General features: G+C 43.8%; 1 protein-coding gene across 1 annotated transcript; it reads left to right on the top strand.

The window, feature by feature from the left end:
• The first annotated feature begins 29 nt into the window (after nt 1–29).
• Nucleotides 30–27780, top strand: SASS6 (SAS-6 centriolar assembly protein). Its single transcript, XM_056845497.1, has 17 exons — nt 30–115; nt 7581–7641; nt 8868–8947; nt 11831–11935; nt 15118–15289; nt 15679–15756; nt 16015–16134; nt 16232–16423; nt 16687–16881; nt 17461–17550; nt 17635–17814; nt 18216–18297; nt 18820–18941; nt 25072–25197; nt 25926–26020; nt 27409–27503; nt 27604–27780. Exons 1-17 carry the CDS (start codon nt 48–50, stop codon nt 27690–27692), a joined length of 1950 nt encoding a protein of 649 aa, XP_056701475.1. The 5' UTR covers nt 30–47; the 3' UTR covers nt 27693–27780.
• The last annotated feature ends 101 nt before the right edge of the window (nt 27781–27881 follow it).

The raw sequence follows: 27881 nt of genomic DNA on the forward strand, positions 1-27881 counted from the left end.
CTCCGCTTCCCCCCCGCGGGAACCCGGCGCCAAACTCAAAGCGCAAGATGGCGTCGGAGAGCCTCTTCAGCCGCTCGGTGCCGGTGCGGGTGAAGGGCCAGGGTTGCGAGGAGAGGTAAGGGGCCGCGTCGGCGGGAGGAGGGGTCCCGCGGGGGCCTTGTGGGCTCCGGGGATGGCGGCCCACCAGCCGCTCCTTCCCTCGCGGGGGCTGCCCAGCCTGACAAGCGTGCCTCGCTGGAGGTGTGGGTCTGTCAGGCCGAGAGGTGGACGGTTGGCCGTTCCTCGTCCGGCCCGCAGCCGGCTTGGAGGTGGAGGGAAGGCCGCCTCCCGCGACCCGACCCGCGCTCCGGCTCCAGCGGCCACCTAGAAATCGGCGGGGGTGTAAAATGTGGCCACCGCTGCCGGCCTGTTTTCAGTCACGTCTCTCCTGTTCCCCCTGCCTGCTTTTTTTTTTCTTTTCAATTGTTTTTTTTTTCTTTTTTGGAAAAGTTTTTATTCTTTTTAATAATACCACATCAATTTTCAGTAAATTACAGATATAATCGTTACCAAGAGAAAAAAAAATATGTAAAAAAGAAAAGTTGACTTCCCCTCCATCCTCCTCTGTCCATTTGTATTCTTAGTAATCCCCTTTGCGATAGTTTTCTATAAACATCATTCTCTATCCTTGGATTATATTGAATATCTCCCTGTTTGAAAACTCACCATATACATTTAATGCATTTACCTGGGCTGAATAAAGGCCTTGCATTCACGGCTCGTTGCCAATGCTGATTTCTCCACACCCATCTCTCCCCTGGACATCACAGACTCTTCTGCACACCACACCTCATCCCATCACGCCTGCTGTTCACATTTACATACTGTTCCTCTACTTAAAGACCGATGGATTCACATTCTAGCTGTATCTGAAGAAGTGAGCTGTGGCTCACGAAAGCTCATACCCTACCAGAAAATATTTTTGTTAGTCTTTAAGGTGCTACTGGATTTTTGATCACCATATACTATATGTTTCTTTTTATACAAGTCTCAAGATATATTGTCGAAGGCTTTCACGGTCTGAGTTCATTGGTTCTTGTGGGTTATCCGGGCTGTGCGACCGTGGTCTTGGTATTTTCTTTACCGTCAAAATATACCTTGCCTTATCACCTGCACAACATTTTAGATATGATAATGCTCACATATACATCTGCGTTTGCCAATTGCTATGGCTTTTGGAGCTTGCTGTACAGTTGTCCAAAAATTATACATACTGGAAAAGTTAATCAAACTGGTAGTAAAGTACCGTAATCCCACATACACATTCACACCTTTAAACTCTTAGTTATACAACAGGTATAATTAATGCAAAATAACTGACTGGTTTACTAATACTGATTAGAACGCCTACCTCATTCATAAGCAGGTATTTGAAAGGATGAAATAAAGGTCACTCTTTCCTTATCTTTTATTCACCCTGACTATGTAATGGATAGCCCTGACCTGGATGGCCCAGGCTAGCCTGATCTCATCAGATCTCAGAAGCTAAGCAGGGTCAGCCCTGGTTAGTATTTGGACGGGAGACCACCAAGGAATACCAGGGTTGCTGTGCAGAGGAAGGCACTGGCAAACCACCTCTGTTTGTCTCTTGCCATGAAAACCCCAAAAAAGGGGTCGCCATAAGTCGGCTGCAACTTGAAGGCACTTTACACACACAGTGTAGTCGTACTTAGAATTATTTCCATCTAAACTCAGACTGGAGTAACTGCAGAGATTGCATTGTAAAGTTTAAGATGGTGGCATGTTTTGTTTAGTTCACTTAAAACAATTGTTTTCTTTCTTCCCCAATATTTGCAAAGGAGTTTAAAAGCAGAAAAAATATTTTTTCTTTTTTCCCCCTATGTTATTTATAATTTACTGTTCTCACTGAAACAAATTACAAGTCAATAAAATCAATTGGATGGGACATCCAATAAATAATGAATAGCAGAAATCTGAAACCAAGCAGAAATTGGAAAACAGCTGAAATAAAGCATAAGCATTAACATGACAGGTTAAATAATGCAGAAATTATATAGTAGAATCATACATACAGCAACAGACAGTACATACTATATAGTGTCGTCTGTGGTCCCTATTCCTTTACCAAAGCATCTTTCTGAACCATTTTGTTATGCTATGGCCATATAACTTGTGTAAAAAAGCCCTCCTGAATAATTCAGTTTTGCATCAAGCATAGCATTTCACGTGTCCATGCAGTTTTTACTCATTGGCAGGGAGGCACCTACAGAAGGCCCTGCTCAGATGAGTGAAGCTGTTATAGCAGAGCATAGAGGGAGAAGCGGTCCTGTACGTATGAGGGACTGAGGCCGTGAAAGGCTTTGTATGTGATAACAATACGTTGAGTTGAATCCCATAACTGAATGGAGTGACTCCAGAATGGGAGGAATATGCAAGATCCTCCTAGCTCCTGATAATAACTGTCCTGCAGCATTCTGCACCAACTGGAATCCCCAAGTTGATTTTAAGGGGAAACCTATGTATAGTGTAATTTCAGTAGTCTAGTAGAACAGATGAGTTGTCCAAGAAGACCTGGAGTTTGTTCCATTCCTGTTCTTTCAATCACTTTGCCTGCAAACGGAAGATTAGAGACTGGATAATAATTGTCCACATTGTTTTTCTGTAGGGATAGTTTTTAAAGTAATGGACTGCCTCTTTGTGTGGCTGAGGGATGATACCCTGTGTTAGTGACTGATTTATAGTTGGCACTAAGGGCATGTAGACATCGTCGTTACATGAGTTTTGCAGGCAGGATGGGCAAAAGTCCAGAGCACAAGTTGTGGCCTTCACAGAACCTAGGATCCTGTCAACATCCACTGTAGAAACTGGGTCAAAATGATCCATAAATAGACCAGGAGATATACTGGGCATTTTTTTTGACTAACCTGTGTTACAACTGGCATCCAGATCAGAGTGTATTTGTACTATTTTATGAGCAAAAAAAACTTTGCAAGACTACACGATTAGTTGTCTGTTCCTGAGACAATAGAGGCTGAGATTTAAGAGTGAGCAGATGCTGAGCTACATTAAACAATTGGGATGGTTGTGAACTAGCTGATGCAATGGTGGTAGAGAAATAACATATCTTTAATGCTGTCACTACTACTTCAGAGGTCTTTCAATGGGCTGTATAGCACTCTCTGTCAGATTCAGTATGAGTTTTCTGCCAGTGTTGTTCTAGATGTCTCCCGGCTCTCTACAGGTCACACAGCTCTGTGGTAAATCAGGGGACAGGGTTCCGTCCCAAGGGTGGGAGAAGTTGATGAGGGGCAACCTTGTTGATAGCTTCAAGGAACTTCACATTCCAAGCTTCCACTGCAGCCTCAACAGAACACACATTTGGAATCCTAAAATGCCCCAGAGTGTTCAAAAATCCAGTAGGATCCATGAGCCTCCATTTTAACTGGGTACCCTCTCCAATGAATGTCGGCGCCGCACTCAACCTTGTCTTGAGCAGAGATAAACTACCATTCCTTGTGGCTTAAGAGATATGGGACCAGGTGGTGATTCATTTGGGGTTGCAAGGGCAGTACTACTGAGTTCCACTTTTTTACCCCTTTCTCCTCATCCATTACATGTGTGTGTGTAAAGTGCCGTCAAGTCGCAGCCGACTTATGGCGACCCCTTTTTGGGGTTTTCATGGCAAGAGACTAACAGAGGTGGTTTGCCAGTGCCTTCCTCTGCACAGCAACCCTGGTATTCCTTGGTGGTCTCCCGTCCAAATACTAACCAGGGCTGACCCTGCTTAGCTTCTGAGATCTGATGAGATCAGGCTAGCCTGGGCCATCCAGGTCAGGGCTATCCATTACATAGTCAGGGTGAATAAAAGATAAGGAAAGAGTGACCTTTATTTCATCCTTTCAAATACCTGCTTATGAATGAGGTAGGCGTTCTAATCAGTATTAGTAAACCAGTCAGTTATTTTGCATTAATTATAACTGTTGTATAACTAAGAGTTTAAAGGTGTGAATGTGTATGTGGGATTACGGTACTTTACTACCAGTTTGAATAACTTGTCCAAAAATTATACATACTGGAAAACTGTATCGCAAGCTCCAAAAGCCATAGCAATTGGCAAATGCAGATGTATATTTGGGCATTATCATATCTAAAATGTTGTGCAGGTGATAAGGCAAGGTATATTTTGACAGTAATATTTCAAAATTTAGATCATAGTCTGTAAAGACATGAAAGTTGTGATATGTGCAGAAGTAGTGAAGCACTTTTTACTTTGTGTGATAGGCTTAGATATAGTTGTCATATGATTAGGCAGACAAGGCTTGTTCTTTCTCTTTGTTCTCTTAACATATTGTGAATACTGCTGTGTTATTGAATGTAAACCAAATGTGCCAATTTTCAGCTGACAGATGTTGGAGGCTATATTTTTAGGAACAATACTAAAATAAACTGCATCTTTTCTGATGAGTAATGCTTCTGCATGGTACATTACCATATAATCCAGGGGTGAGGAACCTTTTTCCTGCCAAGGGCTATTTGCATATTTATAACATCATTCGGGGGCCATACCAGGCGTAGATCTTCCAGCGGAACGGGGGGCATGAGTCTCGGCCGCCCCCTCAGCATTAGGCTGCGGTGCGGGGGTGCGGCTGGGGGGGTCGAGCAGGGGGAGGGCTGTACAGGGGACCACCGAGCCGGTGGCGTGGCCAGCGCGCAGGCCAGCAAGGCCCCGGCGTCACGAGTCTTGGCCACCCCAGCAGCGTTAGTCTGCGGTGCGGGGGTGCAGCTGGGGGATCACCCCGCCACACAGACACAGGCAAGCTGGGAAGGGGAGGAAGGTTTGGGGCCGGCATGCACTCCTGCCTCCCAGCAAAGCCCGAAGTGCTGAGAGGAGGCCCTGGCTAGCGACAGCTAGCTCCATGGAGCTCCCGGCCTTGGCAGGACGGCCGGGGGCTGGATAAAATGAGCTCACGAGCCAGCGGTTCCCCACCCCTGATATAATCCATTATTATTTGTGTTTAAATCATCTTCTAGTAATGGTTACCAAACGAGTCCAGCGACCCCGGGGCCTGCCAAATTATTTAAAAGGGTCGGTCCATAGGTGCTCTGTTATTTTGATCTTTTTGTCATTATTTTCTCAATCTACAGATACTAATAGTATAATTACTATCATAGGGGGTCCACAAAAAAATTGTGTCAAAAAGGGTATCCTTACTTGAAAAGCTTGGAAACCACTACCTTATAGCATAATCTGATATATAGTAAAGTGCTATTACATGGGTTAGACTTGAATCATGAATATTCACTTAGAAGTAAGTGCCACTACACCTGTTGTAGGAATTTGTAGAGAGCAAGTAGTCTGTTTTTTGCAGGCTTTTAGAAATTGTTCAGTTTAATGAGTAACTTGCTTAGGAGAAATAAAATGCAAACAACACTTTAGATTTTTTTCAGAATTATGGAAATGGTAGTCATTTAAAAGTGCATTAGAATTAAAAACTGGGTATTAGAGTGACAATAGAACAAACTGGAAATAACAACTGTGAGATAGTCAGATCCTGCTAGAGGGTTGTTCTGTGTTTCATTAGTTTGTACAACAAATTGTTAAACCTTGTTATTCATTAATATCCTAAATAACTTACTGGATCTGAAGAAATCCAAGCAGTCTAAGTGCAACAGATATTCCTCTTCTTCCTCCTGCCGACTCCTATTCTGCAAGGCAGGGGGGCCCTAGGTTATGGCGTAGGATCTGGCATGGGCTGCTGCAGCCCAAATTGGAAATTTGCAGATATTATAGATCAGGGGTGGGGAACCTCAGGCCCGGGGGCCGTGTGCGGCCCCCGAGGACATTTTTTGTGGCCCTCGGGAGCTCCGGGAACCCTGTCGCGGAGGCGGGGCGCAGGGTGGCCCTCCCCGAGGGTGTTCCTGGGGGCACGGCTTACAGCTCCCTTGTAGCGCCCTTTGGACCTCCTCTCACCGACTGTTGGTTGTTGGTCGGCGAGAGGGGAGGGGGAGGGACGCTTCCCCCAAGGCTGCCCCCTACAGCTGTGGCGTGCAGGAACGCTGCGGCACATTGTAAGCCCCTCTGGCTGCCTGTTGACTGTTGAGCAGTGGGCGGGGGGAAGAGGCCGGCGGCAGAGCATGCATGCGGGAGCCGATTTGGCTGGGGGGGGGGCTTTTATGGACTCTGGGGGGGTGCATGGAGACTGGGGCCCAGTTGCTTGGTGCTCTGTGCGCCGCCCGGTGTGTGTGTGTGGGCGGGGGAGGTGGGGTGGCTGGGGCCCGGTCGCGCAGGCCGGCATGCGCGGGTGTGTGTGTGTGGGGGGGAGGCTTTTCTCTCTTCCTCTTTTTCTGTCACTCTTTCTCCTTTCTCTCCCTCTCTTCCTCCCTCTTTTTCTGTCTCTTTCTTTGTCTACCTCCGTCCTTTTTTCCCCTTCCTTCCGTCCTTTTCTTTCTTTCTCCCCCTCTCTCCATTTCTTTCTCCCTCCCTCCCTTTTCCTCTTTCTCTGTTTTCCTTCCTCCCTTGCCAATTGACTGTGGGTTGCGCCCCCCTGGCGCCTCATTTTCTGGGGCCCACCGCTGGCTGCTCTCCCACCTAGGAGGGGGGAGGGGGGCACCCTGCAGGCCTTCTCTGGCTGGCCTCCCCTGGGGTTGCCAACCTCCACGTGGTGGCTGGAGACCTGGCAACCCTAGCCTCTCCCCCCCCCCACCGGGAGATCTACACCTGGTGTGGCCCCTGAAAGATGTTATAAATGTGCAAATGGTCCTTGGCAGGAAAAAGGTTCCCCACCCCTGTTATAGATCCTACTCTTTTGTGTTACTGGACGTTCCAGAGCGGTAACCATGTTAGTCTGTTGTAGCAGAACGAGTCCAGTGGCACATTTATTCCAGTATTTCATTATTCAGATCTCACTTCCTCAGATGCAGTGGAAAGAAAATAATTTTCCTCATTATTACACAGAAAATTACAGAAGGGGCGGAGAAAGAGAAAGGAGTTGAGAAAAAAGACTCCTGGTATCATAAAACAGTTGTGATTCTCTGTGTCAGGAACTTGAACCTCTTGGGTAGTTATAACTTATGATAGTCAGAGATTCTAGCCTCCCTCACATTGGTAAGATAAAGTACAATAAAGTAGTGGAAATAACAAATGTATTGGAATACCTTCTATTTGCAAGAGGTTTAGTTTTAATCTATTCCAATATCTATGGACTGGTTTTTAAGATTAGTGTTATATATTGATAGTTGCATGAATGAAGTACACAGGGTTGCAATTTCAAAGTAATTTTTAAAAGTGGCATGTATGAATTATGAGCCACAGCACATAGAAATGTATCTATTACCTAAACTTATTTTGTGCTACTCTACATCTGAACAATTAGATTTACAACATAATGCTGAGAGAACAATTCACCTTAATTTAAATAATTTCGATGTCTAGGCTTCTGCTTTCAGTAGTAGACTTTTCTTAGCTTAATTCTTCCTGTAAAAAGTTGATCCTGTAAATCTTTGCTGAAATATAGAGTATTATGTAGAATACATTGCTGATACTGATTTGGCAAGGGTACAGTTTTCTGTTTGTTTTGCAGGCAAATAAACGTTCGTGTGAGTATTGAGCTCCAGTCAACTTCGAATCCCATACATAGAAAGGTTTGTATCTCATAAGGCTTGTTCCTCACTCATCATATCTAATTTCTACTGTACAGGGTTCCTGCAGTTGCATCAGAAAGTGATCCTGGTTACTTCTGCAAGTAGACTCATTGATGTGGCTGCTACCACCACATCACTGATGGGGCTGCTACCTCCACTAACATGTCTCGCCAAACAACAGTCTTGTTGCAGGCAACAGACTTCTAGGGAAGACTTTCTTCTTACCCTCAGAAAACTGCAGCCCAACCTACAGATTTCCTGGTTATAGACCAAGGGTGGGGAGCGTCAGGCCTGGGGGCCGTTTAAGGCCCGCAAAATCATTTGGTCTGGCCCTTTGTGGGTCCTGGCAGTTCTCTAGCTCAGAAGGATCTAAGCCTGGTGATCCGTTCCCACCTGTGGATAGGAATAGCCTCTATTCAAGGCAGATGTGATTTTGTTTTGCCGAGAAAAGGAACCTTTTTTCCTCCTTGCAGAAGAATCGTTAGCTACGGAGCTGCTAGGACTGCCCAAGAAACTGTGTTAACTCTTTCCCACCTGGGCCATGGAGAAATGTATTCCATCTGTACTACAAGAGGGCTGGGTGCGGAAGTGGCGACAATGGAGGGGTTAAAGGAGGCAGGGCCAGAATGCACAGGCGGGGGGGAGGTCTTAGTGTGTCCTCATTTCATCCCTGCAGGCAGAGGTAGCAGGAGCTGGCTGTAGGATCCAGCCCCGACCATGCGGAGCAGGAGCAACTCCTGCGTGCAGCTGGATGGCTGTGCCCAGCTGGTGCAACAGACCATCCTGTGCCACCAGGTGGGCGAGTGCACCACTGGTTGGATGCCTGCCTGCTTGCCCGCGCTGGGGGGGTCATCTGGGACAGCTGCCTGCATGGGGCTTTGTCGGCTGATAATTTTGTATGGCCCACGAATGATGTTATAAATATCCAAATGGCCCTTGGCGGAAAAAAGGTTCCCCACCCTTGTTATAGACAATCCCTAAGGATTACCGTATTTTTGATGGACTCTACATCATTAGTGCCTCCTCTAGAACATTAGGAAAGAGCAATGCCCTCAGATTTAACATTTGTTATTTTAATGTCATGATGCAGCTGAGTATATATTACATAGAAGTTTTCACCACTTCTACTAAATGTTTAGTAGGCTGTTACTCGATGCATTGATTTATAGGGAATATCTTGCTTTAGCTAGTTTCATAGTTCAAAAAAATTGAACTTTGTCTTTTAGGATTTGGTTGTTCGACTAACTGAGGATAGTGATCCCTTTTTCCTATATAATCTTGTCATTTCTGAGGAAGATTTTCAAAGGTAAGCTTTCATATTAAATGTGCAGATTAGGAAATGTTTCATATAAAAGATATGCTCAAAGTATAGATAAATTTTTAACAGGCCTGGCTGTATGGATAAGTCAAAATAGTTCAACCTTTTGAACTCAGAAGTTTATTCTACCTTCTGTGTGGCAACCATCTGTTCCAAAGGCAAGCCTGCAGACCCTCAAGTGTGTACTGTGCTTGCAGAATGCAAGTATTATCTAACATTGGTATTAGAAGAAGAATTTGTGACCCCTACTAAAATCACATTCTGGGCAGATGGGTTGGGAGAATTCTAATTTAAAAACTTTCCCCACCTTATCTCCTTAGATTCAAGGCAGCTAAAACATTTTGCAAATTCATAAAAAAATAAAACAACCCAACAGCAAGGTAAAACATGCAAGATAAAAACAGCTAGATCTGCAAAACAACTTATCCACTGCCAAACGAGATAAAACTTCTACATGCCTTCCTGAATCCAGAAGGTGAAGGTGTCCTCCATTTTTCTGGTAAACTTTTCCAAAGGATTGGGCATGGTGCAGAAAAATGTTGTAATGTGACTAATGTCAAATAGACAACCCTGTGAGAAGGTACCAGGAGGAGAAGGCTGTCTGAAGAACGCATTTGTCACACAGGAGTATACCAGGTTTGATATGTATGATGATCCTACTAGGTAATAACCAAACTGTGAATTGAGTCCAGAAGCAAATAAGTGACCAGAGCTATTGATGAGGTGCTAGAATTATATATTCCAAGTGGCTGATCCTAGACAGTCTTCGTACTAATTGACTCTTCTGATACATCTTCAAAGGCAGCATAGCATTTGTTACAGTAGTCCTGTCTAGAGCTTATGGTATTGTGGATCAGTGTGGCTAGGACAGTGGAGTCTAAATAAGGGGCATTTGCAAACTTAATGTAATTGAAAAACGGTGCTCCTAGGCTGGATCCAAGATGCAACCAAGCTCTTAAGGTCATCTACTAAGGAAAGCTTAACTCCATCTATGTCAGTAAGTCAATACCAGCCAATACCCTGCCTTCCCAACCAGCATCTCCTTGGTTTTGTCTGGATAAGCTTCAGTTTGTTTACCATCAGCAACTTGAGCATGGCCTGAAGACACTGGCTCAAAATGTTCACAGCTGCTTTCGGAGGCTTAAATAATTTGGTAACCTGGGTGTCATCTGCATATTGGTGACAACCTACTCTGGATGGATCCAGGATGATCTTGGCCAAAGGTTTAACACAAATGTTAAAGAGCATTGGGGATAAAATGAACCCTTGTGGCACCCCATAAGCCAGGACTTAACTTAGCCTCTCTTATAGAAATTCTTTGTTTCCTGTCAACAAAAAGAGAATGAAACCAACTGAGGTCTGTCCCTTTTATCCCACTCATTGATAGTCAATCCACCAAAATATTGTGGTCGACAGTATCAAACACTGGTGATAGATCTAATAATATCAACGGCCTTATCCAATTGTAGCCAGAGATAGCTAAGGCCAATAGTTCTGTTTCACTCCTCATTCCAGGTCTCAAACCAGATTGAAATGTGTTGGAGCAGATGTTTTATCCAAAAACACCTGCAGTTCTGCCACAACCTACTCAATCACTTTACCCAGAAATAGGTAATTGGGACAGAGTTTCACATCCCTCATATTTGAGTATGACTTCTTAAGAGGTCTAATCACAGCTTTCAGCTGTGAAGGAAACACCCCTTGTAAAAGGAGTACATTATTAATTTTTCCTAAAGGAGTATCCACTTTCTTCCCACATTATTTTAATACCTGGGACCAGTAAGGCTCCAGTTTGCAGGAAGTAGCCCCAGGCACTCTGTTGATACGGATCCTGTAACTGTCCGTGGAACTCTGGCAAGAGTTTGCCATTGATGCCTTTAACACAAGGTCTAGTCTCTTTAACTACTGACTGGTTCAGGTCTGTTAAGAGAGTTTAATGGCAAAGAATGGGTCAGAAACCACCAAAGCTAATATTCCAATCAGAATCAAGAAAAGTATTAGACACAGGTGACATTAGGCCCTAAACCACCCTAAATAATTTTGCTGGATGAGAATCAGCTAACGCAATGATAGCAGAAAATAAAGGTTTCTTTGCCACCATTGCTGGCACCTCATAGGTCTTCAAATGGGCTCTATAGCACTTTCTGTCTGATTTGGCATGAGTTTCCTGCCAGTGATGCTCTAGCTGTTTTCCCAGCCTTATCAGATGTCCTATTTCCCTGGTAAATCAAGGGGTTGGAGTCCTCCTTTGAATGGAAAGTGGCCAAGAAACAGCCATGTCAGTAACTACCCGCAAGCCAGCATTCCTGCATATACAGGGCTTCTACAGTATCACCATCAAGGCTCTCAAAGTTCCCCAGAGCAGGCTGGACATCAATTGGATCCATCAGCCTCCTGGGTCAGACTATCCTAAATGTTCCCCTGCCCTTACAGTGGGAGGTATTGCAACATTTGCTTTCAGCAAGCAATGATCTGACCACTGCACAAGTTGTAATATCAACTTCCTTAGCAGATCACCAGGAATCATTAAAACAAAGCAGTAGCTGTTCTTAAATCTGATTGTGGTAATGGAGCAAGTGGAGAAGTAGTCAGCCACTGTGGACCAACAAAGTTATCTTGCCAAGGAGTATTTAATTTATCAGTGTTTAAATAATAAGCTTAACACCACCATGGAAGATGGATGTCATTACAATAGTGGTACAGTAGTAAACTGAAATGTCTGTTCATTGTGTGATTGCATTAGGAAAGGTGATTCAAAGGCCTCAGTCATGTCAGTACTTCTTTGCTTAAAAAACTACTAGTAGATTGTTTGGTAGCGTCAACGAAATTATTTTTATAGATGTTTGTAATTTCCCCCCCTTGTATATGTAGCTTAAAACTCCAGCAGAGTCTTCTGGTAGATTTTTCTGCTTTTCCTCAGAGGTTTATAGACCTTCTTCAGCAGTGTATACAAGAACAAAATAAAGATATTCCAAGGTGAGTGAAGAATACAGAAAGGAAAATGATAATCCAAAGAAATAATGTACCAGTATTGTGTAAAACACTTTCATTTGAGGTGTAAAGTAAACAGTATCAAGTAGAAAGCATGATGATGTTTGTTCCATTTTGATTTACGATCTGTATGTAGTAGCTAGAACACTATTATGGTGCAGTTGTCTTAATCCCTTTTGCCCTTCCTCATACTATGGATACCAGGTCTGGAATGCCACCTTCACTGTTTGCTCAGTAAGCATTTTTTGCTTTTTAGGAAAAGTTGGCGAGAAGCACTTTAATTGCAGGGAAAAATTCTTAGTGGGGGGTTTGCCGGAGGTAGCCGTGTGAGTGTGGGTGTGTTCGGGGCGGGTGTGTGTGTGGGTATGTGTGGGTATGTGTGGGTATGGGTATGGGCACAGGCATAGGTGTAGGCATAGGCATAGGTGTAGGTATAGGTGTGGTGTTTATTCATTGGTTTTTAGTCTAGTAAATAATTATATGTCCTTCGAGCATGAATTAATTTACCCCTGGGTGGGTTTGTGGGATCGAGGGCCATGTTGCACCGTAGGTTCAGCAGAGTTGTTAGTTGACAACCACTGGACATGTGGTTGTGATATACCACCCTAAAAATAAAGATACCAGCCGCATGACAGTACAGGGATGCTATGAGTATGAGGAGACATGTAATTAATCCTAGCAACCAAAGGCCTCTTAAAAGGCACGAGTGATACGTCAGCGATTAATGGACTTGACCTCACAGAACCAGAGGCCTTGGAAAGGGCACTGTGTGTTAGTCTACGTTTTATGGACTACGAGACTGGGCACCTGGTGTGCGAATAACAAGGGTTGATGATCTCTCGTGATATGTCCGGTAAAGAATCAATATGTCTTAAATACATGGATTTGTTAATCCTCGCTTATTTGACAATATGTACTATGTAAAATTAATGATAGGATGTACTGGGACAATATTCATGGGGTAAGTAGATGTATGCCCGATTATACATAGTATGTATTATGTAAAATTAATAATAATATGTACTGGGACAATATTCATGGGGCAAATAAATGTATGTTGATTATACATAGTATGTAAAGGGGACCCCCCACTAACCCTGGACATTAATGGAGGTCCTGGTGTTTATAAGGTTGTTAAGTGGCCAAATAGGCCCCACCCCCGTGTGGGGATGGAGCCTATTCGGTGGGGTGCTTTCAGAAAATAGTTTAAGTAAAAATACTAGTTTTGTGGACTAGAGTTAAGAGTTGAGACTTTTTTTTGATATTGGTGTAGGTAGGGCGCTAGTTTTATTTACGCGGGGTCCTGGGGTTTATAAGGTTGTTAAGCGGCCAAATAGGCCCCACCCCCCGTGTGGGGATGGAGCCTATTCGGTGGGGTGCTTTCAGAAAATAGTTTAAGTAAAGATACTAGTTTTGGGGACTAGAGTTAAGAGTTGAGTCTTTTTTTGATATTGATGTAGGTGGGGCGCTAGTTTTATTTACGCGGGGTCCTGGGGTTTATAAGGTTGTTAAGCGGCCAAATAGGCCCCACCCCCGTGTGGGGATGGAGCCTATTCGGTGGAGGTGGGGTAGAAGAGTTGGATAGAGTAGTGCCCGAGGGTTTAATGTACTCCAATCTTTGACTTACAAGGTCAGTGCTTTAAGTGTGGTTTAAGCTACAAGGGCTGATGGGGCTATCAGTTTATTAATTTATTTTCTAATTTATTGATTGTGGGATTTAATAGCAGGATTGTTGTGAAGTATAAAACGGAGGCTAGTTGGCCCACTATGATAAAGGGGTCTTCGACTGGCTGTCCTCCGATTCAGGTTAGGATAATGATAGTGGCGATTATGGTTCAAAATGTTAATTGTGATAGCGGTCGGAATGTGCTTGTTCGTTGTTTTGAGTTGTGTGTTAGTGGGATTAGTAGTAGGATTATAATGGATATTATTAGGGCAAGTACTCCTCCAAGTTTGTTTGGGATCGAGCGTAGGATGGCGTAGGCAAATAGGAAGTATCATTCGGGCTTGATGTGTGGGGGGTTATTAGAGGGTTTGCTGGGGTAAAGTTTTCTGGGTCTCCTAGTAGTTGTGGGGAGAAAAGGGATAGGTATAGTAGTGTTATGACTATAAGGGTTGCTCCGAACAGGTCTTTGGTTGAAAAGTATGGGTGGAATGGGATCTCCGGTCCCATCATCCTGTAAAAAGAACCAGGCACTGCTTTAAACAATTGGTAGTTCAGCACATTGGTTGGTTGAAAGTAGAAGAAATGAGGTGTCATTTCTGCACCGGTTACTGGTGCTCTCTTGCATCTTCTGGTTATTCCCCAGTCTTTCATAAACATGCTTCTGCGTGGATGGGAGATTCTGGGTCTTTTCCAGTCGCACCCACATTGGCACCATTGTTGCTGCCCCAGTCCCTCATATTGGCCATCTTGTGCTGCTGGAGGGCTTTTTTGGTGTTTGTGTTTTTTAAAATAAGTAGTTGACAGCTTGCTAGAGTACTCTTACGGTCTGTCAGGACCTTTGAATTCCCATCTTTTATTTTTAAACAAGCAAGTTTCCCTTTTCATTGGGGGGATATCTTTCACCTTATATCTCTGCAACAAAAAGGGGTAGAGGTTTACTTAAAAATGAAAATTGAGGACAATATACAGGTTGTTGTAACGTTAAAACACTATGTCAGTTGTTGATTTTTTAAAAAATAGCCATCATGGGGGACTAGGGCTTCCACCATGTGGAAGCCTCGTTGCCATTGCACTGAATTAACAGCTGCAGTTACAATGAGAAAAATACAGTTGCCGCCTGGAAGTCATAGTAATTTCCCTTTATCAACTTATACTTCCATATGGAGATATGCTGCTCAGGCTTATCTAAATTCATTCTTCGTAATTCATAATCTCATTCAATCAATTTACTATTGCAATGGCTACTGGAAACATAGCCCATTTATTGGATGACAAAAGCTTTGACCACTCAAGTAGCCGAGTTCCTGGCCAAGGTCCTAAAGGAGGGAGAAAGAAGGAGGGGAACCCTCATTTAATTGTTTATTATAATATTTACCGATGAACTGTGTATTTATTCTTTTTTAGATCCATATCTAGCTGCTTTACATGTTTGTTTTGTTACTGTTAATGCCAATAAAGGTTCTGTTTTCTGTTTTCTTCTTCATAATCTCATTCTCTTCAGGTTTCTGCTACAACTGGTTTCATCAGGATCTAGTCCCGATCACACTCCTTCTTTTTTAAATGTGATTGAGACAAACCCATTTAAACATCTTACTCATTTATCACTAAAATTCTTACCGGGAAATGATACAGATATCAAGAAGTTTTTGGCAACCTGTTTGAAATGCATCAAGGTAAGATGAGGATTTGAACTGCACACTTGGGATAGTGTTCTCTTTGCATAATGACTATTGTTGATTATTCATTTAAATGAGAAATTAAAATTTAAAGTGTTGGCCTTCTCCACTGCATCTTTTACAGATATTGTGGTTTATATACCCCTTTAAAGATATGAGAGTGATAAGATCTGCCTGAGTTGTTCATGGTATTAGAATTGACCAGATGTCAGTGCATTTTTTCAGAGTGATGGAAAGAGAACGGACCACAGAATTTAACTAAGCCAACTTCTGTGTCTTTCATATTGGGAATGTATGTTTGTATCTAATGTGTAAAATATTGGCATGGTTAGTGATTTTCCAAAACTTGGATTTGTACTAACTTGTGAATTATCACTTGTTTGCAGGAAGAAAAGCTACTGCTGGAACAAAAACTTAGGAAGACAGAAGAGGATCTTACTCGGCAGCTCAGCTATACCCAGCAGGTAATAGCAATGTTTCCACATAGGCCATTTCCTAACATTACACCTGCCTCCAGGAAAAATCACAGCTGCTTTGCCCTGTCCTTCATATCCCTACCTAGGCACTTTGATGCTTTTGAAGAGCACTAGGTCTTGTAGCCTCCTTGATAAATACCTTTATTGTGGCATGAATTTTGTATTCACAATCATTAATGTGATTTCTTATGTACTTGAGAATCTTATGTACTTGAGAATTTAACATGCAAGTCGTTATTTTCTCAGAACTTGTCAGAAAAGAGCAGGGAATTGGACAAGTTAAGAAATGAATGGACCTCAACTACAGCATCATTAACCAACAGACATACTCAGGAATTGACTAATGAGAAGGAGAAGTCTCTACAGGTGAGTAAACAAAAGGCTATACACATCTAGTAGAAACCTAACAAATGTACGAATCCATTAAAGTACTTCCCCCCATCTTAATTGTTTTGCACTGCAGATGCAAGCACAGCATCAACAGCAGTACGAGCAACAGAAGAAAGAACTTGAAAGCTTGCATCAGAAGACGGTCCAGCAACTGCAAAATAGATTGAAGGAATTGGAGATTGCCAATAAGGATTTAACAGAAAGGAGATATAAAGGCGATTCTGCTGTCAGAGAACTTAAAGCAAAACTGTCCAGCATAGAAGATGTATGAATTGTTTTTACTGAGATTTATATCTATCTATATGATCAGAGTTAATTATACCTTATGGCCTCTAGTCATACATAATATGACCAATTGAAAATATATCTAATATTCCAAATTACAGTAATTCAGTATCATGGATTAGACATTCTGTTTTAAACAGTGTATAACATTTCATATAGTATACTTTAAAAAAACAATGCATAAATGATTATAACTTTTTTTTTTTTGCTAAGAGCATTTTTTTTATTTTGTTAACGTGATAGGAGTGCCAAAGAACAAAGCAGGAGGTTCTCTCACTGCGTCGAGAGAATGCTACTCTAGATGCAGAATGCCATGAAAAGGAGAAACAAGTTAATCAACTGCAGACACGAGTTGCTGTTTTGGAACAGGAGATCAAAGACAAGGACCAGCTAGTTATTAGGACAAAAGAAGTATTGGATGCAACTCAAGAGCAAAAGGTTCTCAATCTAAATTTGCTTGGCTTGAATTAAAGCAATAATTATAGTTTAAATATTGGAAACAATTAATTAAAGAACATGACCAGGATACCAGGAGCAACGGCAGGCATGATTCAGGATTTGTCTGTGCCCTAGGTGGCTTGACTCTTCTTATTTGAATTGTATCTTCACATTAAATTTACTTTTGGAGTTCCTTTCAAGTTTCAAAAGCAGTTTACCCGAAGTGTGGGTCACAGCAATTTTGAGGACATTGTGGCTGGGCAATATGAACTAACTAGGTAGTTCTCTGGACTGTGGTCATGCGTATAAAAGTCCAACCATACTGTATTCCATATGTTTTTATTAAGCTTTAGAGATTATTGTAGCGAATAGGCATTTTAGGGGAGGGCGTCTTTAATTGAATTGCTAGTGTTTCTGATTTCCTAATGGGGCTGTAAACTAGTGTGTATTGAGTGATCCATATATTCATATGTATTCATATGATCCATTTGAAACATAGGCTGTGGTTTTTTCTTTTTGTTCTCCCCTCCCAAAAAAGGTCCTCTAATAGAGTCTTTTTCTTTCTTTTTTTAAAAAAAGGCAAGCCTAGAAGAAAATACAGAAAAGAAACAAATTCAAATAGGAAAGTTAGAAGCAACATTGAAGTCGTTATCAGCTGAACTCCTTAAGGTTTGTTCAAACATGCACTTGTCCTGGATTATGAGTCTTTGATTATGTGTGGTCTTAATATTTTAAAATAATTTTGTTTTTTAGGCTAATGAAATCATAAAGAAATTGCAAGGAGATGTAAAAACTTTAATGAGTAAATTGAAACTGAAAAATACAGTAACAATTCAGCAAGAAAAACTCTTGGCTGAAAGAGAAGGAAAACTGCAGAAGGAGCAAAGAGAATTGCAGGAGGCAGAAAGTTCTCTTCGAGAAAAAGAGCAAGAGGTACTGTAAGGTTCAGATATATCCAGGAAGTGCTTATGCAGGGTTTTTCCTTTGGCCGAGGTCTCCTTGCATCAGAGGAAACCCTGCCATAAGTAGAACAGGTTCACAGAGTCCAACCTGCTATGGTTAGATTCTCAATAGGTACATGATCCAGAGTAGGGGCTCCCAACCTTTTTGAGCCTGTGAGCACCTTTGGAATTCTGACAGCATGGTGGACTCAGGTGTAAAATGGCTGCTACAGGAAGCAAAGATTGACAGATTTCAACACGAGAGTATACCTTTAATTTGAGTCTATTACGACAACCTGTTTGGTTTTAAGTAGTAATACAGTTTTGGTGTTGCCAGTAGAATAGTTTAATGTAAGTAAATTAATGTGGACCATTAATGTGCAAACATTTCAGGTGTGCAAGCTGCAGGAACAATTGGAAACCACAGTACAGAAGCTAGAAGAAAGCAAGCATCTTCTTAAAACAAATGAAAATGGTAATTGTATGAAAGTTAGTGGCCCGTGTTATGTGGTACGTTATAGACTCTTCTGAGCCTTTCTAATCAAGCTGACCATCTGAGAGATTACCTCACTTAGAAGCTGGGCATTTTGTGCTCATTTATTCTTTCTGTATATATTCTTTTTTCCTTGTGTGTGGTTTTAGGTAACTTGATCCTCTATTAGATGCCATTCTTATTTCTCTACTTCGCCATCAGAATTTTGCAGTGATTATAATAATAGATTGCTGTGACTTTATTCTCTCTGCTCTGCAAGTTCTTTGGGCTGTACTTCTAACAAATAGTGAAGGATCTGGTGTGTTATTCCTCACTATCCATCCCTTGTATGTAAGCCTTAATGGCAGCCATAAGATTAGGCTTGCCACTCTGTAGTTCAGTGTACTAGAAAATAAATTCTTCTTATATGGTTTCCCAAGCGGAGACTGAAACTACAGTTTATCTGTGAAATAGAAATAAAAGAAACTGAAAAGCAAAATGCTTGTCTGGTATTTCTCTGTGTAGTTATCACGTGGCTAAACAAGCAGCTAAATGAAATTCAGACGATAAAGAAGCAAGAAGTGTTGGGAACATCTACTCCTCCTAGTAATGCTACTACAAGAACTGGGATTTCACCTCACAATATGGTAACGTCACTAACATTTTAATGAACGTTAGTATGTCTATACACATGGCTGGTTGTGATTACAAGGCCACAGTCCTGTTACTCGGGAGCAAATCCCAACAAAGCCAGTTGGGTTGGGTTCTTACAAAACAGGCATAGGATTGGGCTGCAGGAATGTATATTTTTGTACATATGTCCTGAATGACACTTGGGCCCTGTTTAGCTTATAATTCTCTCTCCACGTGCACAGTGACAGAGGTGGACTTGGGGCCTTCTCTCTCCCAGCTTACAGGTAGCAATCTTCTACACATGGTCAGGATGGGTAGGACGTGTATGACCTAAGATCCACTCTCATCACAAGTGCGGGGAGGCCCTTGGTTTCAAGCAAATACAAACATACTGAATAAAGATTGTCCAGAACTTCCCGCTCCAGGCAAAAGGGGCATCTTGAAGCTTGGGTTTTCCCACCCTTTGCTCGGGGAAGCAGGACTAAAATTCTCATTTCCTGTCTCCTGGGCGGGAAAGCCTCCAACTTCCAGTTTCCTTCCTGCCTTTGCGGGGAGTAGCACGCTGTAGCAGAGCTGTTCTTCTACTTTTACCTGTGACTTTCTTCTGTGTGTTTGTTGTTCCTTGTAGTAGTCCTTTTATCTTCCCATCTGTGGTTTCCTTAAAAAAATTTTTTTCTTAATCCCTGTCCTCTCTGTGTCTGTCTACCGCCCGCTACGACCTAAAATGGTGGCCGCGGCAAAAGACGTCCCCAGAGAGGACGATTTACTCTCTCTGAAGGACTACAATCCTTCTCTCCGATCCCAGGGAGCCCAGCCTCCAGAGGATTCCTCCGTCAGCCGCCAAGGCGGACTCTCGGAGCACAAAGAGCCCGGCAGCACGGTCGCCGCCACATCTAAAAAGGCGGGAAAGGCGACTACGAAGCGCAAGCATACGGGTGCCGGCGGCTCCACAAATAGGAGCCGCAAGCGGCGGCAGGACCCAAAGCCTAGCTCGGGTGTCCAGCCGGCCGCTTCATCCGACTTCTCCTCCTCCTCCCAGTGCGTGGAGCAGTCGGCCCGCAGCAGCCCCGGACGGTAATGTACTTGTCCCCGGGAACCCACCGGAGGGGGGGGAGAACTTTTTCCATTGAGGACATGGAGGCGGTGATAGGGTCTTAGACTGTAGACAGGCTATGCAAGCTGCCCACTCCCAGCCTCCAGCCTGGCCTCCAGCCCCACAGTACCACAGGGGGCAGGGAAACTCTCCACCCCACTCCATGGATAGTGAACCTTGCTGTCGCCACTCCAGGACCTTTGGTCCCTGGCCCACCAAGGCTGCCTTGAAGGCACAAGGTGGGGCCCTTCAGGGGCAAGCAAGGGAAGCTGATTCCACCTATTCCTCCGAAGGGGACGGTAGGGAGGAAGGCGAATATGACTCTGACACTGAGGTTACCATTAATCCTGGGGAAGAGCAGCCTAGGCTATTCTCCCCTGAAGGCTACCATACCTATTGTCTAAGGCTCTAGTCGCCCTGGAGCTCTCTGAGCAGCCTCAGCCACCACCAAAGACAGATGACACTACAACCAAGGTTTGGCCTGTTGGCACCAAGGATTACTTCCCTCAGGGCACTCCCCAAAGCAAGAGGGTCCCTTTACCAGACTATTTTGTCAGACTTATTAGAGCAGAGTGGGAAAAACCTACTCAAAACAGAAAGTTTCCCACTTCTATTAAGAAATTATATGAGGTCCCCTCCGGCCATAGGTGGTGGATGCTCCAGTAGCCTCCCTCCAGATGGCCTATCTGAGGAGGGAATAGGTACCATTAAGGACCGGTTTGACCGGAAAATGGAGTTCCTTTCTAGAAAGGTCCATGAATCTCCAGCTCTCACCATCCAGGCCACGGCTACAGCAGCCATAATTGCCAGGGCCTCTATTGCATGGGCAAAGAAGGTCTCACAACTGGTTATGGGGGCAGATAGGAGAGTGTCAGACGGCATGGAAAGGATAATTAAGGCTTCTTCCTTCCTCGCCGATGCATCGCTGGATGCCCTTTCCTTCTCGGCCAGATCTATGTCTTCAAATGCCGCAATTCGCAGAGCTCTATGGCTCAGAATCTGGCAAGTCGACACCAAGTTCAAGTCAGTCCCTCTGTCCTGCCCTCTACAGGAGGGCAAATTGTTTGGAGAACGCCTGGACAAGATGTTGGCTGAGAACAAGGATAAGAAGCGTACCATGCCCAAGACTTCTAAAAAGGAAACGAAGGGATTTTCTCACTCCTTTCGCTCTTCACACACCCTCCATCGTTTCCGACCGGACCAGAGATGTTCATGGCCCAACAACAACAATAATCAGCAATTCCGAAGACGGGCGATACAACCGTCCATTCCAGCAATCCCAATTCAGAGAAGACAAGATGGGCAAGTTCCAGAAACCTAACAAGCAGTGACTCCGAACCTGTCCCTGTGGGCGGAAGACTTCAACACTTCTACCCACAGTGGGCGGCCTCCCAGACATATGCCTGGGTGCTGCAATTGATTCAAGCCGGCTACAAAATCGAATTTCGAAGCACACCCCCGGACCGCTTCTTCCATTCCCCAAGATCCCACTCAGACACAAAGCATCTTCGGACCTTGGCTGCCATAGACCATCTGTTAGATATTGGTGCAGTGGAAAGAGTACCCACTCAAGAACGGCAAACTGGAGTGTACTCAACATTCTTCACGGTCCCGAAGAAGAATGGAGACTGGAGGGCCATACTAGACCTGAAATTCCTAAATAGGTATGTGCCCACCAAACACTTCAGGATGGAGACCCTGCACTCCATAATAGAGGCTCTAAAACATGGTGCCTTCATGACATCTATCGATCTAATGGAGGCATACCTCCATGTCCCAATCCACAATTTGCACCGATGGTACCTCAGGTTCGCATACGACGGAATTCACCTGCAGTTCAAGGCCCTCCCTTTCGGCTTGGGATCCGTTCCCCGAGTGTTCACCAAAGTTCTGGTGACCCTCATAGCGTAACTACATCAAGAGGGGATACAAATCCATCCGTATCTAGACGACCTGCTGGTCTGTGCCCCTTCACTTCAACAATCACTATCGCACACTAAAAGGGTACTCCAGACCTTAGAAGACCACGGATACCTGGTGAACTACGACAAGAGTCTTCTACAACCATCACAGACCATACTTCACCTAGGCGGCGTCATCAACACGGCTGCAGACACCATCTTCCTCCCAGAGGACAAGGTCTCCAAGATCTCCACCCTTGCCAGTTAGCTGTCCAAGGCCACATCAGCACGTCTTCTTACTCTCGCCAGCCTGCAGGGTTTGATGATATCCTACACTCCAGCAGTTCCCTGGGCTCGCTTCCACGCTTGTCCCCTTCAATGATGCTGAGACCCTACCAGCTTCTCATCACCAGAAAAATCAACAAGGTCGTTCCATTGAACCAATTGACCAGGACAAGTCTCAAATGGTGGAGCTGACCAGCCAATCTCCGAAGGGGCAAGCTGTTCATACTACCAGAACCCAGGCAGCTATTCACAGATGCATCCCTCCAGGGCTGGGGGGCAACCCTAGGGAAAGAGATGATCCAGGGCACCTGGACGCAGGAAGAGGCAAAGTCTCACATAAATCTCCTCGAATTAAGAGCAGTATGCCTGGCGTTGCTCCACTTCCACCATCACGTCCATGCCAAAAACATTCTCATTCGGATGGACAACATTTCATCAAAGGCCTACATCAACAAGCAGGGCGAGTCCAAGTCAACCTCCCTCCACCTAGAGGCCGAAAGTATTCTCAGATGGGCAGAGAAGAACCTCCTCCACATCCAAGCGGAACACATTCAAGGAGTACAGAACATACAAGCCGACTGGCTGAGCCGGCGGACTCTAGACGAAGGGGAATGGTCCCTATGTCAACAGGTCTTCCAGATGATCGATCAGCAAGCGGGGCTGCTTCAAGCGGCCCTCTTTGCATCGGGCCAGAACCACCAACTCCCCAGATTCTTTTCTCGGTTCTTCCATCCAGATGCGGAACAAGTGGATGCCCTGTTAGCCCGCTGGCCAAGCCCGCTGGCCATCCGGGATACTGTATGCTTTCCCTCCTCTCCCCATCCTTCCAAGAGTGATCAGGAAGATTCAGATGGAGAAGGCCCTAGTGGTCCTCATTGCCCCAGATTGGCCACGTCGCCCTTGGTATGTGGACCTAAGGGCTATGTCAGTACGGAGACCCTGGCGTCTACCATCGCTTCCAAACCTACTCCAGCAGGGACCCATCACTCATCCCAACCCTGCTTGGTTCAAGCTCAACGTGTGGACATTGAGAGGTTAAGGCTATCTCATCTAGGGTTGAGCGATGAAGTCATTGCTACCATCATTGAAGCCAGACGGCCTTCCACATGCAGGGTCTATGACTACACCTGGAAGACTTTTGTCAGATGGTGCCGAAGAAAATCGAAAGACCCGTTACATGTGGACCTACCATCTCTACTAGCCTTTCTACAAGATGGAGTGAAACAGGACCTCAAGACTAGTACCCTGCGAAAACAAGTCTCAGCTGTTGTGACAGTGGTTCCCTCTCTAGACGGCTACCCTCTAGCAACCCATCCACAGATTAGGAGTGTCCCAGACACTCCTCAAAGGAGTGTCCCAGACACACCCTGCTCCAGTGCATAGGTTTCCGACCTGGAGCCTTAACCTAGTTCTCCGGGCTCTGACTAAACAGCCTTTCGAACCCGTAAGAGAAGTTCCTCTCCAGCTCCTGGGTATGAAGACCATATTTCTCATCACGGTCACCTTGGCAAGGAGAGTTTCCGAGCTTGGAGCCCTATCAATCAGAAAGGAGTTATGTCTTTTCCAAAAAGATAAAGTGGTTCTTCACCTCGATCCTTCCTTCGTTCCTAAAGTCAATTCCACCTTCCATAGAACGCAGGAAATATACCTACCTTCCTTTTGCCCCAACCCTAACAATGCGAAAGAAAGGGAATGGCACACACTAGACGTCCGCAGGGCCATCAGGATCTACATCAACAGAACGGCAGCTTTCAGGTCCTCAGAATCCATCTTTATTTCCGTTTCGGCCCCAAATAGAGGTCATCGCCTATCCAGTCCTTCTCTGAGTCGAGCACTTAAACGCTGCATCTCCGAGGCATATCGGAATAGTACTCTCCCAGTGCCAAAGGGCCTCACAGCGCACTCAGTCCGAAGTGCAGCCACTACAGCGGCAGTCAACAGGCACACTTCAGTAGACGAAATTTGCAGGGCGGCCACCTGGTCGTCAATTTCCACTTTCATTCGTCACTACCGCATCAATAGCTATGCCTCCGCAGATGCGGCTTTTGGGAGAAGAGTCCTGCAGCACGTGATAGAGGAAGGGGAAAACTAAATCCCACCCGGGAAAATACCTAAGCTCTTCGACATCCCAGGCTTCAAGATGCCCCTTTTGCCTGGAGCGGGAATATAGCCCTGTTACTCACCGAGAGGGCTCTTTCGGCTCCGAGGTAAAAGGGGCATCTTGCCCCACCCTTTTTATGGGGCAGGTTTTATATAACCTGGGCTAAATCACCTATACTTAAATTCAAAGATTTTCCCCTCTGGTCACGTTAAGAGTCTAGGTCACAAAACTCATGTCACTGACCATTTTACAAAGAGGACAAGTGGCTTGCATGCACTACTTGTCCCAATTCAGTAGGGCAAATTCTAGGCCCTGGTCCCATAATCTGCTTCCATACTACACTATGTTTGTTCCTTTATGTGTGGCTATGGTGTTCAATGTTTGAAATGTTCCATACCTTGTTGGGTTGTGGTTATCAATGTTTTTTCTCTAGTGTTCTTCCTGTCTCTAGCATCCAGCTTCTGGAAAACTGGAAGTTGGAGGCTTTCCTGCCCAGTAGACAGGAAATGAGAATTTTAGTCCTGCCTCCCCGAGCAAAGGGCGGGAAAACCCAAGCTTCAAGATGCCCCTTTTACCTTGGAGCGGAAAGAGCCCTCTCGGTAACAGGGCTACATTCCTTATTTAAGTGCTATATACATGATAAATACCTGTTGATCATTTTCCAGTGTGCTTGGGTTTAGAGGCCAAAAAGGCATAAATACATCTTGGGAATTGCTTTTGTGCTGTCACTGGTTTGACTTGATGAGTTTCTTTGTGTTCTACAGATTGACAGCAGAATCCCTTTTCTGAACTCAGGACTCGGCTATCCTGTTTCCCCATTGCTAGCTTTTCAAAGCTTCCCAGATACAGCACCTGTCAAAAGTGCCAGTCAGCAAGCCTCCGGAGCAAAGGTGAGCATCTAAACTTTTTTTGCCTACCTTTACATTCTTTTGAGTCTTCTAATTAATTGTAGGGTTGCTGCACCCTCAATAGTCTGCATAGCCAGGATGCATGTTGCATACAATAGGTGTAATTCAGGGTAAGTGAGCAGAAGGAAACACGGTATTCAGTCCTTACATATAAATAAAATATTTCCATGCAAAAAGTAAGGCTGCATGAGCAAATGTTTGATTCTTTCAAGCTCCCTTGACCAAAAGATCTTGAGCAGTGAAAGGGGAGCCTTTATTTCTTTAAGGAAAATATGGTGGATAGATACCGCTAATGTTGTTCTTGGGTCACTATCTGCCAGCAGAAAGGGGAGTGTTTTATCTTCTGCTACGGTGACAGGTAATTTGAGTAAGATAGGGGTAATTGTGATCGGAATTATATTGGGGGCATTCCAACATTATATGGGATAATGAATCCACTGCATGCAGCTTCTGTTCAGTAGATAAAATTTTAATGATGGCATCAAGCAATTACCATGCTCTAGTTCAGCAGGTATGTGAAGTACAAGTTTGAAACTTAATTTAAATTGGTTTGTTCTCTGTTTGTTTTAAACTATTTAAATTAGTCCACTCTGCCTTCAAGGCACCATTTTGTTAGCAATGTAGTTAAGATAAATCTCTTCTGCATTGGTTAATATATAAACCAAAGCATACTTCCAAAATAACATGTGAAATTTACACTGTCACAACAGGTTCATTTCAATATGCCGCTTTCAGAAACCAACCAATGTTCAGAAGCGCAGCCTGGACTTTCTGTTGTGATGACTCATATAACAAATAAAGAAAAGTGAGTATTGTAGTTAAACTTATGGATTATTGCTCTTGGCTGCTTTTAAGTAAGTTTCACTATACTTATTGGTTTAAAATTGGATGTTAAGTTGCTAGTGTACACTCATGATGTCTGACCTCACTTTTATCTGTAAAAGTGTATTTATCAATCACTTCTATTGTTTAACGGCTTGATTACTTTGTATTTGAAAAAAAAATTCAATTAATGGTAGCAGCAGTGTTTTTACAGTGTTTAATGAATGATCTACTCTCATTCTTGGAACTTTGTAAACAAGACAGACAATTTAATAATTTATTCATGGCTATGCTCAATCTTCTTGATTAGATTCCTTGTGTAGGGAAGTGATTATAGTCAGAGAATTAGTACCTCTGTGCACATACTGAGATTTTTGTACTCATTGTTCTATATTCCATGTTGCTCACAGGAGGTTTGTGCTACAACTCAAGAAGTTACTGTTTGGGGGTGTATTGAGAGAGATTCAAGGGTTGCTGCTTGTGGGAGAAATAAACCCAAAGACTCCTTGACATGCACACATTCAGATTCCAGTATTATAGTGGTCTATATAAAGTGGATTTCCAGAGGTGTTTTACTTGGGTGGACGTGAGCAGTATTGTCTTCATGGTCTCTTAAGTAACACAATGGAAAAAATGTATTCTAGACCAATTTTCTATTATAGAAGGAATTGATGCAAGCTTCACAGGGAAAATGCAGCCCTAATCCAAAATTTGCAGAACAACATGTTATTTGGGTGAAGTTTTTTTTTTTGGGGGGGGTGAAGTTATGGATGTAAAATCAAATTCTTATCGGTTCCGTAGTTATGCTTGGCGTCCTGGCGCTTATAGGCCTGATGCGTGCTAAGAGCTTTGCTAGTGGAAGCAGGGCATATGATGGGACCGGTGGATGGGCTAATGGGGGTTTGTTACACTGACGGACACTAGAAGGTGCAGTGGAAGGGCTCCTTCCCTTAGTACAATGAATCAGTAGGCTCCAACCTGGTGTCATTAGCTTAGACCTAGCTCAGTAGTATAGAAATGGAACCTGGTGTCTTTCCAACCTTGATTAATTTTGTGCACTACTATCTGCCACTAATCCATGATATTGCACCAGACCTCAGTGTGTGCCATCCTTCCTGAATCTTGCTGATGTATTTCTAGAATTTGACGACAACCCTTCGCTTTGATATTTACTCTGGGGGATAATCAGAAAGCTACCTGTTTTTTGAGATTTGTGTTTTTGTGGAATCAGTTCCTTGCTAAAGGAAGTAGACATTTATAACAGAAGACTTAAATCCTATGAATCTGTCAAATTAATGAGCCTTGAAGCAAGCTCTAGGTGGGCAAACTGAAAATCATTATGGTTATTACATCTGTTCTTCCTTTGACTAGTGGTGAAAATTTAGGATTAGAAGCCAAGTATCTGAAGAAACGGGAAGACAGCATCCCCTTGCGTGGCCTGAGCCAAAATGCATTTCACAATGCAGGTAGGAAAGCAAGCATATGCATTTAACTGTAATGTTCAAATGGCTCTTAAGATCTCTTAAATATATTAATATGAGACATACTTTCTTTCCTCATTAACAGGGCATGTGAAGTCATCTGCACTGAAAAAGACACACATACCATCCAAATCCACACTACCTTCTACACCCTCTGCATATTTTCCTGGATAGCAGACAATGTACTCATTATGGGTGATACATTTATCAGAAGTTGTACATTTTTATGATTGTCATTTGTATACTATTTTAAAGGGAACAGTGAATTAAGGATCAATTTCAGGGTGCATGCTAATGTGAAACCTAATAATTTTTAAATATCATATGTGGACAATATAAACTTCCTCACAAGGACTTCTAATG

The sequence above is a fragment of the Euleptes europaea genome, chromosome 2 (genome assembly GCF_029931775.1).
Source record: "Euleptes europaea isolate rEulEur1 chromosome 2, rEulEur1.hap1, whole genome shotgun sequence".
Classification (NCBI taxonomy): domain Eukaryota; kingdom Metazoa; phylum Chordata; class Lepidosauria; order Squamata; family Sphaerodactylidae; genus Euleptes; species Euleptes europaea.